The sequence below is a fragment of the Somniosus microcephalus genome, chromosome 6 (genome assembly GCF_052327205.1).
Source record: "Somniosus microcephalus isolate GS21.2 chromosome 6, FLI_Smic_1.0, whole genome shotgun sequence".
Lineage (NCBI taxonomy): Eukaryota > Metazoa > Chordata > Chondrichthyes > Squaliformes > Somniosidae > Somniosus > Somniosus microcephalus.
The window spans coordinates 280,198,034-280,211,674 of record NC_140992.1 but is presented as its reverse complement, the minus strand read 5'-3'; the positions used below and the strand labels follow the sequence as shown (position 1 = coordinate 280,211,674).

Sequence of the window (13,641 nt, the reverse complement as noted above, 5' to 3'; positions counted from 1 at the left end):
GAGGGCAGTGTACGCCAGCTCATTAAATATATTTAAGAGGGAATTAGATATATTTCTACGGGCAAAAGGGGTTAAGGGTTACGGAGAGAAGGCGGGGGACGGGATACTGAATTAAAGGATCAGCCATGATCTCATCGAATGGCGGAGCAGGCACGAAGGGCCGAATGGCCTACTCCTGCTCCTATCTTCTATGTATCTATGTATCTATGATAGCACTCCCTGGACAGTGATCAGGAGCCGGAACCCGGGCTGATTTCCTCTCTTTCTAACCAGGGTCTTGCAGTGCTCCCTCAGTACTGCCCCTCCGACAGTGCGGCGCTCCCTCAGTACTGCCCCTCCGACAGTGCGGCGCTCCCTCAGTACTGCCCCTCCGACAGTGCGGCGCTCCCTCAGTACTGCCCCTCCGACAGTGCAGCGCTCCCTCAGTACTGCCCCTCCGACAGTGCGGCGCTCCCTCAGTACTGCCCCTCCGACAGTGCGCCGCTCCCTCAGTACTGCCCCTCCGACAGTGCGGCGCTCCCTCAGTACTGCCCCTCCGACAGTGCAGCGCTCCCCTCAGTACTGCCCCTCCGACAGTGCGGCGCTCCCTCAGTACTGCCCCTCCGACAGTGCAGCGCTCCCTCAGTACTGCCCCTCCGACAGTGCGGCGCTCCCTCAGTACTGTCTCTCCGACAGTGCAGCGCTCCCTCAGTACTGCCCCTCCGACAGTGCAGCGCTCCCTCAGTACTGTCTCTCCGACAGTGCAGCGCTCCCTCAGTACTGCCCCTCCGACAGTGCGGCTCTCCCTCAGTAATGCCCCTCCGACAGTGCAGCGCTCCCTCAGTACCGCCCCTCTGACAGTGCAGCGCTCCCTCAGTACTGTCTCTCCGACAGTGCAGCGCTCCCTCAGTACCGCCCCTCTGACAGTGCGGCACTCCCTCAGTACTGCCCCTCCGACAGTGCAGCGCTCCTCAGTACTGTCTCTCCGACAGTGCAGCGCTCCCTCAGTACTGCCCCTCCGACAGTGCAGCGCTCCCTCAGTACTGTCTCTCCGACAGTGCAGCGCTCCCTCAGTACTGCCCCTCCGACAGTGCGGCTCTCCCTCAGTACTGCCCCTCCGACAGTGCAGCGCTCCCTCAGTACTGTCTCTCCGACAGTGCGGCGCTCCCTCAGTACTGCCCCTCCGACAGTGCGGCTCTCCCTCAGTACTGCCCCTCCGACAGTGCAGCGCTCCCTCAGTACTGCCCCTCCGACAGTGCAGCGCTCCCTCAGTACTGTCTCTCCGACAGTGCAGCGCTCCCTCAGTACTGCCCCCTCCGACAGTGCGGCGCTCCCTCAGTACTGCCCCTCCGACAGTGCGGCGCTCCCCTCAGTACTGTCTCTCCGACAGTGCGGCGCTCCCTCAGTACTGTCTCTCCGACAGTGCAGCACTCCCTCTAGATTACGTGTACAAATCTCTGGAGTGGGACTTGAACCCATGACGTCCTGACTCAGGCGAGCGTGCTACCCACTGAGCCAGGCTGAAACTTTGTCACTTCTTTATATTGCTCTGTCCTGTTACTCAGTCAGTTTTAGAAAGTTGTCCTGACTGTTTCACTCTGTTATTATCCTGCAGCAACTCTGATCGTAGCCGGGTCTTACGACCGAACCATTTCTGTCTGGGACACAGCCGGACTGTACAGGAAACTGGTCTTAAAGGTTTGTTAAACTTCATAATGCACTTAAAGCACTGGAGCGTTGCTGGTGGTGGTCTGTACACCTGGTGCAGGTATAATAATAATTAATAATTCAACTTTATTGTACAATGAAATGTGATCTTGCAAGCTCCCATGAGTCCAGTACAAATAACATTAACATTAAACGTAAATAGCACCGTCCTGGGAGAAGCAAAGCCGCTGCGTCTGTGCGCGCCGCCATTCCATTTCCACTATTCCTCCTGTCCGACAATCTTCAGCCCAACGCCCGGGCCTGCTCACCAGCCGCCCCTCCCGGGGCTCCTTCCGTGACCTGCTCACCAACCGCCCCCTCCTCGGGGCTCCTTCCGTGGCCTTCTGCACCTGGTCTTCCCTGATGGTCACCCCTCCAGGTACTAACCAGGCCTGGCTCTGCTTAGCTTCCAAGCTTTGCCAGTGACCCTGTCCCTAGTCCCAGGAACAGGTGTGGGGATATCTCTGCAGTCACATCCTCTGTTGACATCCCCAGTCTCAGCCCGCAGGGCTCCTGCTCCATGTAGCAGAGCGTGGGTCGTTCTGTAGGTCAAATCCAACAGCGAAGAGGAGAAAAGGGGGAGGGACCGGAAACATTGGGGTTAAAAATAACACCTCATCGCGAAACACGTCAAGTGCACTGACCGTCAGGGCCTGAGTGACCCCAACCCATCGAGACCACACTCTACAACAGTGCAGACACAGCCGTGGCTTCACCCTCCCCCTCGTTCAACCAGTGCTGTCAGGGTGGTGGGGAGATCGGGGGGGGCAGGGGGGAGATCGGGGGGGAGGGGGGGAGATCGGGGGGGAGGGGGGGATCAGGGGGAGGGGCAATACTGAGTGAGCTGCCCCGGGGATGCCACGGTTTCTAATTTACATTGGCAGCTCGGATTCCGATACTCAATGCAAACTGGTCAAAATGACAGGAACTAGGAGAGGGAAAGTAACGGGAGGAGGGAGGAGGGCGCTGGGGAAAAGTGTTGAGTGGCGGAACAGTGAGAGAAGAAGTTTAATACGGGCATGTGTAAAGTGCCAGATACTGGAAGGGAAAGTGGGAAAGACAAGGATTGAATCGACGAGCCAGCAGCCCCTCCCCTCGATATCTCACAGCCCCCTCCCTCCCCTCGATATCTCTCAGCCCCCTCCCTCCCCTCAATATCTCACAGCCCCCCTCCCACCCCTCGATATCTCACAGCGTGCTCCCACCCCTCGATATCTCACAAGCCTCCTCCCACCCTCGATATCTCACAGCCCCCTCCCACCCCTCGATATCTCACCGCCCCCTCCCACCCCTCGATATCTCACAGCCCCCTCCCACCCCTCGATATCTCACAGCCCCTCCCACCCCTCGATATCTCGCAGCCCCCTCCCACCCCTCTATATCTCACAGCCCCCTCCCACCCCTCGATATCTCACAGCCACCTCCCACCCCTCGATATCTCACAGCCCCCTCCCACCCCTCGATATCTCACAGCCCCCTCCCACCCCTCTGTATCTCACAGCGTGCTCCCACCCCTCGGTATCTCACAGCCTCCTCCCACCCTCGATATCTCACAGCCTCCGCCCACCCTCGATATCTCACAGCCTCCTCCCACCCCTCGATATCTCACAGCCTCCTCCCACCCTCGATATCTCACAGCCTCCTCCCACCCCTCGATATCTCACAGCCTCCTCCCACCCCTCGATATCTCACAGCCTCCTCCCACCCCTCGATATCTCACAGCCTCCTCCCACCCCTCGATATCTCACAGTCTCCTCCCACCCTCGATATCTCACAGCCTCCTCCCACCCCTCGATATATCACAGCCTCCTCCCACCCTCGATATCTCACAGCCTCCTCCCACCCCTCGATATCTCACAGACCCCTCCCACCCCTCTATATCTCACAGCCTCCTCCCACCCCTCGATATCTCACAGCCTCCTCCCACCCCTCGATATCTCACAGCCTCCTCCCACCCTCGATATCTCACAGCCTCCTCCCACCCATCGATATCTCACAGCCTCCTCCCACCATTGAGATCTCACAGCCTCCTCCCACCCCTCGATATCTCACAGCCCCCTCCCACCCCTCGATATCTCACAGCCTCCTCCCACCCTCGATATCTCACAGCCTCCTCCCACCCTCGATATCTCACAGCCTCCTCCCACCCCTCGATATCTCACAGCCTCCTCCCACCCTCGATATCTCACAGCCTCCTCCCACCCCTCGATATCTCACAGCCTCCTCCCACCCTCGATATCTCACAGCCTCCTCCCACCCCTCGATATCTCACAGCCTCCTCCCACCCCTCGATATCTCACAGCCTCCTCCCACCCGTCGATATCTCAGCCTCCTCCCACCCCTCGATATCTCACAGCCTCCTCCCACCCTCGATATCTCACAGCCTCCTCCCACCCCTCGATATCTCACAGCCTCCTCCCACCCTCGATATCTCACAGCCTCCTCCCACCCCTCGATATCTCACAGCCTCCTCCCACCCCTCTATATCTCACAGCGTGCTCCCACCCTCGATATCTCACAGCCTTCTCCCACCCTCGATATCTCACAGCCTCCTCCCACCCCTCGATATCTCACAGCCTCCTCCCACCCTCGATATCTCACAGCCTCCTCCCACCCCTCTATATCTCACAGCCTCCTCCCACCCGCGATATCTCACAGCCTCCTTCCACCCTCGATATATCACAGCCTCCTCCCACCCCTCGATATCTCACAGCCTCCTCCCACCCTCGATATCTCACAGCCTCCTCCCACCCTCGATATCTCACAGCCTCCTCCCACTCCTCGATATCTCACAGCCCCCTCCCACCCCTCGATATCTCACAGCCTCCTCCCACCCTCGATATCTAACAGCCTCCTCCCACCCCTCGATATCTCACAGCCTCCTCCCACCCTGGATATCTCACAGCCTCCTCCCACCCTGGATATCTCACAGCCTCCTCCCACCCTCGATATCTCACAGCCTCCTCCCACCCCTCGATATCTCACAGCCCCTCCCACCCCTCTATATCTCACAGCCTCCTCCCACCCCTCGATATCTCACAGCCTCCTCCCACCCCTCGATACCTCACAGCCCCCTCCCACCCCTCGATATCTCACAGCCTCCTCCCACCCTCGATATCTCACAGACCCCTCCCACCCCTCTATATCTCACAGCCTCCTCCCACCCCTGTATATCTCACAGCCTCCTCCCACCCCTGTATATCTCACAGCCTCCTCCCACCCTCGATATCTCACAGCCTCCTCCCACCCTCGATATCTCACAACCTCCTCCCACCCTCGATATCTCACAGCGTCCTCCCACCCTCGATATCTCACAGCCTCCTCCCACCCCTCGATATCTCACAGCCCCCTCCCACCCCTCGATATCTCACAGCCTCCTCCCACCCTCGATATCTCACAGCCTCCTCCCACTCGTCGATATCTCACAGCCCCCTCCCACCCCTCGATATCTCACAGCCTCCTCCCACCCTCGATATCTCACAGCCTCCTCCCACCCCTCGATATCTCACAGCCTCCTCCCACCCTCGATATCTCACAGCCTCCTCCCACCCTGGATATCTCACAGCCTCCTCCCACCCTCGATATCTCACAGCCTCCTCCCACCCCTCGATATCTCACAGCCCCTCCCACCCCTCGATATCTCACAGCCTCCTCCCACCCCTCGATATCTCACAGCCTCCTCCCACCCCTCGATACCTCACAGCCCCCCCCACCCCTCGATATCTCACAGCCTCCTCCCACCCTCTATATCTCACAGCCCCCTCCCACCCCTCGAAATCTCACAACCTCCTCCCACCCTCGATATCTCACAGCCTCCTCCCACCCTCTATATCTCACAGCCTCCTCCCACCCCTCGATATCTCACAGCCTCCTCCCACCCTCGATATCTCACAGCCTCCTCCCACCCCTCGATATCTCACAGCCCCTCCCACCCCTCTATATCTCACAGCCTCCTCCCACCCCTCGATATCTCACAGCCTCCTCCCACCCCTCGATACCTCACAGCCCCCTCCCACCCCTCGATATCTCACAGCCTCCTCCCACCCTCTATATCCTACAGCCCCCCTCCCACCCCTCGATATCTCACAACCTCCTCCCACCCTCGATATCTCACAGCCTCCTCCCACCCCTCTATATCTCACAGCCCCCTCCCACCCCTCGATATCTCACAGCCTCCTCCCACCCCTCTATATCTCACAGCGTGCTCCCACCCCTCAATATCTCACAACCTCCTCCCACCCCTCTATATCTCACAGCCTCCTCCCACCCCTCTATATCTCACAGCCTCCTCCCACCCTCGATATCTCACAGCCTCCTCCCACCCCTCGATATCTCACAACCTCCTCCCACCCCTCTATATCTCACAGCGTGCTCCCACCCCTCGATATCTCACAACCTCCTCCCACCCTCGATATCTCACAACCTCCTCCCACCCCTCTATATCTCACAGCCTCCTCCCACCCTCTATATCTCACAGAATGCTCCCACCCCTCGATATCTCACAGCCTCCTCCCACCCTCTATATCTCACAGCGTGCTCCCACCCTCGATATCTCACAGCCTTCTCCCACCCCTCGATATCTCACAGCCTCCTCCCACCCCTCTATATCTCACAGCCCCCTCCCACCCCTCTATATCTCACAGCCTCCTCCCACCCTCTATATCTCACAGCCTCCTCCCACCCCTCGATATCTCACAGCCTCCTCCCACCCCTCGATATCTCACAGCCTCCTCCCACCCCTCGATATCTCACAACCTCCTCCCACCCTCTATATCTCACAGCCCCCTCCCACCCCTCTATATCTCACAGCCTCCTCCCACCCTCTATATCTCACAGCCTCCTCCCACCCCTCGATATCTCACAGCCTCCTCCCACCCCTCGATATCTCACAACCTCCTCCCACCCTCTATATCTCACAGCGTGCTCCCACCCTCTATATCTCACAGCGTGCTCCCACCCCTCGATATCTCACAACCTCCTCCCACCCTCTATATCTCACAGCCCCCTCCCACCCCTCTATATCTCACAGCCTCCTCCCACCCTCGATATCTCACAGCCTCCTCCCACCCTCGATATCTCACAGCCCCCTCCCACCCCTCGATATCTCACAGCCTCCTCCCACCCTCGATATCTCACAGCCTCCTCCCACCCTCGATATCTCACAGCCTCCTCCCACCCCTGTATATCTCACAGCCTCCTCCCACCCCTCGATATCTCACAGCCTCCTCCCACCCTCGATATCTCACAGCCTCCTCCCACCCTCGATATCTCACAGCCTCCTCCCACCCTTGATATCTCACAGCCTCCTCCCACCCACGATATCTCACAGCCTCCTCCCACCCTCGATATCTCACAGCCTCCTCCCACCCCTCGATATCTCACAACCTCCTCCCACCCTCGATATCTCACAGCCTCCTCCCACCCCTCGATATCTCACAGCCTCCTCCCACCCCTCGATATCTCACAGCCCCCTCCCACCCCTGTATATCTCACAGCCTCCTCCCACCCCTCTATATCTCACAACCTCCTCCCACCCTCTATATCTCACAGCCTCCTCCCACCCCTCTATATCTCACAGCGTGCTCCCACCCCTCTATATCTCACAGCGTGCTCCCACCCTCGATATCTCACAGCCTCCTCCCACCCTCGATATCTCACAGCCTCCTCCCACCCCTCGATATCTCACAGCCTCCTCCCACCCGCGATATCTCACAGCCTCCTTCCACCCTCGATATATCACAGCCTCCTCCCACCCCTCGATATCTCACAGCCTCCTCCCACCCTCGATATCTCACAGCCTCCTCCCACCCTCGATATCTCACAGCCTCCTCCCACCCTCGATATCTCACAGCCTCCTCCCACTCTCGATATCTCACAGCCTCCTCCCACCCCTCGATATCTCACAGCCTCCTCCCACCCCTCGATATCTCACAGCCTCCTCCCACCCCTCGATATCTCACAGCCCCCTCCCACCCCTCGATATCTCACAGCCTCCTCCCACCCTCGATATCTCACAGCCTCCTCCCACCCCTCGATACCTCACAGCCTCCTCCCACCCTCGATATCTCACAGCCTCCTCCCACCCTCGATATCTCACAGCCTCCTCCCACCCTCGATATCTCACAGCCTCCTCCCACCCCTCTATATCTCACAGCGTGCTCCCACCCTCGATATCTCACAGCCTCCTCCCACCCTCGATATCTCACAGCCTCCACCCACCCCTCAATATCTCACAGCCTCCTCCCACCCGCGATATCTCACAGCCTCCTCCCACCCTCGATATCTCACAGCCTCCTCCCACCCTCGATATCTCACAGCCTCCTCCCACCCTCGATATCTCACAGCCTCCTCCCACCCTCTATATCTCACAGCCTCCTCCCACCCCTCGATATCTCACAGCCTCCTCCCACCCTCGATATCTCACAGCCTCCTCCCACCCCTCGATATCTCACAGCCCCTCCCACCCCTCTATATCTCACAGCCTCCTCCCACCCCTCGATATCTCACAGCCTCCTCCCACCCCTCGATACCTCACAGCCCCCTCCCACCCCTCGATATCTCACAGCCTCCTCCCACCCTCTATATCCTACAGCCCCCTCCCACCCCTCGATATCTCACAACCTCCTCCCACCCTCGATATCTCACAGCCTCCTCCCACCCCTCTATATCTCACAGCCCCCTCCCACCCCTCGATATCTCACAGCCTCCTCCCACCCCTCTATATCTCACAGCGTGCTCCCACCCCTCAATATCTCACAACCTCCTCCCACCCCTCTATATCTCACAGCCTCCTCCCACCCCTCTATATCTCACAGCCTCCTCCCACCCTCGATATCTCACAGCCTCCTCCCACCCCTCGATATCTCACAACCTCCTCCCACCCCTCTATATCTCACAGCGTGCTCCCACCCCTCGATATCTCACAACCTCCTCCCACCCTCGATATCTCACAACCTCCTCCCACCCCTCTATATCTCACAGCCTCCTCCCACCCTCTATATCTCACAGCGTGCTCCCACCCCTCGATATCTCACAGCCTCCTCCCACCCTCTATATCTCACAGCGTGCTCCCACCCTCGATATCTCACAGCCTTCTCCCACCCCTCGATATCTCACAGCCTCCTCCCACCCCTCTATATCTCACAGCCCCCTCCCACCCCTCTATATCTCACAGCCTCCTCCCACCCTCTATATCTCACAGCCTCCTCCCACCCCTCGATATCTCACAGCTTCCTCCCACCCCTCGATATCTCACAGCCTCCTCCCACCCCTCGATATCTCACAACCTCCTCCCACCCTCTATATCTCACAGCCCCCTCCCACCCCTCTATATCTCACAGCCTCCTCCCACCCTCTATATCTCACAGCCTCCTCCCACCCCTCGATATCTCACAGCCTCCTCCCACCCCTCGATATCTCACAACCTCCTCCCACCCTCTATATCTCACAGCGTGCTCCCACCCTCTATATCTCACAGCGTGCTCCCACCCCTCGATATCTCACAACCTCCTCCCACCCTCTATATCTCACAGCCCCCTCCCACCCCTCTATATCTCACAGCCTCCTCCCACCCTCGATATCTCACAGCCTCCTCCCACCCTCGATATCTCACAGCCCCCTCCCACCCCTCGATATCTCACAGCCTCCTCCCACCCGTCGATATCTCACAGCCTCCTCCCACCCCTCGATATCTCACAGCCTCCTCCCACCCTCGATATCTCACAGCCTCCTCCCACCCCTCGATATCTCACAGCCTCCTCCCACCCTCGATATCTCACAGCCTCCTCCCACCCCTCGATATCTCACAGCCTCCTCCCACCCCTCTATATCTCACAGCGTGCTCCCACCCTCGATATCTCACAGCCTTCTCCCACCCTCGATATCTCACAGCCTCCTCCCACCCCTCGATATCTCACAGCCTCCTCCCACCCGCGATATCTCACATCCTCCTCCCACCCTCGATATCTCACAGCCTCCTCCCACCCCTCGATATCTCACAGCCTCCTCCCACCCTCGATATCTCACAGCCTCCTCCCACCCTCGATATCTCACAGCCTCCTCCCACCCCTGTATATCTCACAGCCTCCTCCCACCCCTCGATATCTCACAGCCTCCTCCCACCCTCGATATCTCACAGCCTCCTCCCACCCTCGATATCTCACAGCCTCCTCCCACCCTTGATATCTCACAGCCTCCTCCCACCCTCGATATCTCACAGCCTCCTCCCACCCTCGATATCTCACAGCCTCCTCCCACCCCTCGATATCTCACAACCTCCTCCCACCCTCGATATCTCACAGCCTCCTCCCACCCCTCGATATCTCACAGCCTCCTCCCACCCCTCGATATCTCACAGCCCCCTCCCACCCCTGTATATCTCACAGCCTCCTCCCACCCCTCTATATCTCACAACCTCCTCCCACCCTCTATATCTCACAGCCTCCTCCCACCCCTCTATATCTCACAGCGTGCTCCCACCCCTCTATATCTCACAGCGTGCTCCCACCCTCGATATCTCACAGCCTCCTCCCACCCTCGATATCTCACAGCCTCCTCCCACCCCTCGATATCTCACAGCCTCCTCCCACCCGCGATATCTCACAGCCTCCTTCCACCCTCGATATATCACAGCCTCCTCCCACCCCTCGATATCTCACAGCCTCCTCCCACCCATCGATATCTCACAGCCTCCTCCCACCATTGAGATCTCACAGCCTCCTCCCACCCCTCGATATCTCACAGCCCCCTCCCACCCCTCGATATCTCACAGCCTCCTCCCACCCTCGATATCTCACAGCCTCCTCCCACCCTCGATATCTCACAGCCTCCTCCCACCCCTCGATATCTCACAGCCTCCTCCCACCCTCGATATCTCACAGCCTCCTCCCACCCCTCGATATCTCACAGCCTCCTCCCACCCTCGATATCTCACAGCCTCCTCCCACCCCTCGATATCTCACAGCCTCCTCCCACCCCTCGATATCTCACAGCCTCCTCCCACCCGTCGATATCTCACAGCCTCCTCCCACCCCTCGATATCTCACAGCCTCCTCCCACCCTCGATATCTCACAGCCTCCTCCCACCCCTCGATATCTCACAGCCTCCTCCCACCCTCGATATCTCACAGCCTCCTCCCACCCCTCGATATCTCACAGCCTCCTCCCACCCCTCTATATCTCACAGCGTGCTCCCACCCTCGATATCTCACAGCCTTCTCCCACCCTCGATATCTCACAGCCTCCTCCCACCCCTCGATATCTCACAGCCTCCTCCCACCCTCGATATCTCACAGCCTCCTCCCACCCCTCTATATCTCACAGCGTGCTCCCACCCTCGATATCTCACAGCCTCCTCCCACCCTCGATATCTCACAGCCTCCTCCCACCCCTCAATATCTCACAGCCTCCTCCCACCCGCGATATCTCACAGCCTCCTTCCACCCTCGATATATCACAGCCTCCTCCCACCCCTCGATATCTCACAGCCTCCTCCCACCCTCGATATCTCACAGCCTCCTCCCACCCCTGATATCTCACAGCCTCCTCCCACCCGCGATATCTCACAGCCTCCTTCCACCCTCGATATATCACAGCCTCCTCCCACCCCTCGATATCTCACAGCCTCCTCCCACCCTCGATATCTCACAGCCTCCTCCCACCCTCGATATCTCACAGCCTCCTTCCACCCTCGATATCTCACAGCCTCCTCCCACCCTCGATATCTAACAGCCTCCTCCCACCCCTCGATATCTCACAGCCTCCTCCCACCCTGGATATCTCACAGCCTCCTCCCACCCTGGATATCTCACAGCCTCCTCCCACCCTCGATATCTCACAGCCTCCTCCCACCCCTCGATATCTCACAGCCCCTCCCACCCCTCTATATCTCACAGCCTCCTCCCACCCCTCGATATCTCACAGCCTCCTCCCACCCCTCGATACCTCACAGCCCCCTCCCACCCCTCGATATCTCACAGCCTCCTCCCACCCTCTATATCTCACAGCGTGCTCCCACCCTCGATATCTCACAGCCTTCTCCCACCCCTCGATATCTCACAGCCTCCTCCCACCCCTCTATATCTCACAGCCCCCTCCCACCCCTCTATATCTCACAGCCTCCTCCCACCCTCTATATCTCACAGCCTCCTCCCACCCCTCGATATCTCACAGCCTCCTCCCACCCCTCGATATCTCACAGCCTCCTCCCACCCCTCGATATCTCACAACCTCCTCCCACCCTCTATATCTCACAGCCCCCTCCCACCCCTCTATATCTCACAGCCTCCTCCCACCCTCTATATCTCACAGCCTCCTCCCACCCCTCGATATCTCACAGCCTCCTCCCACCCCTCGATATCTCACAACCTCCTCCCACCCTCTATATCTCACAGCGTGCTCCCACCCTCTATATCTCACAGCGTGCTCCCACCCCTCGATATCTCACAACCTCCTCCCACCCTCTATATCTCACAGCCCCCTCCCACCCCTCTATATCTCACAGCCTCCTCCCACCCTCGATATCTCACAGCCTCCTCCCACCCTCGATATCTCACAGCCCCCTCCCACCCCTCGATATCTCACAGCCTCCTCCCACCCGTCGATATCTCACAGCCTCCTCCCACCCCTCGATATCTCACAGCCTCCTCCCACCCTCGATATCTCACAGCCTCCTCCCACCCCTCGATATCTCACAGCCTCCTCCCACCCTCGATATCTCACAGCCTCCTCCCACCCCTCGATATCTCACAGCCTCCTCCCACCCCTCTATATCTCACAGCGTGCTCCCACCCTCGATATCTCACAGCCTTCTCCCACCCTCGATATCTCACAGCCTCCTCCCACCCCTCGATATCTCACAGCCTCCTCCCACCCGCGATATCTCACATCCTCCTCCCACCCTCGATATCTCACAGCCTCCTCCCACCCCTCGATATCTCACAGCCTCCTCCCACCCTCGATATCTCACAGCCTCCTCCCACCCTCGATATCTCACAGCCTTCTCCCACCCCTGTATATCTCACAGCCTCCTCCCACCCCTCGATATCTCACAACCTCCTCCCACCCTCGATATCTCACAGCCTCCTCCCACCCTCGATATCTCACAGCCTCCTCCCACCCTTGATATCTCACAGCCTCCTCCCACCCTCGATATCTCACAGCCTCCTCCCACCCTCGATATCTCACAGCCTCCTCCCACCCCTCGATATCTCACAACCTCCTCCCACCCTCGATATCTCACAGCCTCCTCCCACCCCTCGATATCTCACAGCCTCCTCCCACCCCTCGATATCTCACAGCCCCCTCCCACCCCTGTATATCTCACAGCCTCCTCCCACCCCTCTATATCTCACAACCTCCTCCCACCCTCTATATCTCACAGCCTCCTCCCACCCCTCTATATCTCACAGCGTGCTCCCACCCCTCTATATCTCACAGCGTGCTCCCACCCTCGATATCTCACAGCCTCCTCCCACCCTCGATATCTCACAGCCTCCTCCCACCCCTCGATATCTCACAGCCTCCTCCCACCCGCGATATCTCACAGCCTCCTTCCACCCTCGATATATCACAGCCTCCTCCCACCCCTCGATATCTCACAGCCTCCTCCCACCCTCGATATCTCACAGCCTCCTCCCACCCTCGATATCTCACAGCCTCCTCCCACCCTCGATATCTCACAGCCTCCTCCCACTCTCGATATCTCACAGCCTCCTCCCACCCCTCGATATCTCACAGCCTCCTCCCACCCTCGATATCTCACAGCCTCCTCCCACCCCTCGATATCTCACAGCCCCCTCCCACCCCTCGATATCTCACAGCCTCCTCCCACCCTCGATATCTCACAGCCTCCTCCCACCCCTCGATACCTCACAGCCTCCTCCCACCCTCGATATCTCACAGCCTCCTCCCACCCTCGATATCTCACAGCCTCCTCCCACCCTCGATATCTCACAG

The 13,641-nt window shown here is 59.0% G+C and overlaps 1 protein-coding gene across 3 annotated transcripts in view; it reads left to right on the top strand.

Moving 5' to 3' along the window:
- Positions 1 to 13,641, top strand: part of LOC147116765 (WD repeat-containing protein 88-like) — a 73,053-nt gene that overhangs the window by 34,435 nt on the left and 24,977 nt on the right. For all 3 annotated transcript variants that reach the window (XM_085991920.1, XM_085991921.1, XM_085991922.1), the window contains one exon: positions 1,595 to 1,677. In XM_085991920.1, coding sequence (XP_085848046.1) covers positions 1,595 to 1,677 — 83 coding nt within the window. The remainder of the gene's footprint in view (positions 1 to 1,594; positions 1,678 to 13,641) is intronic.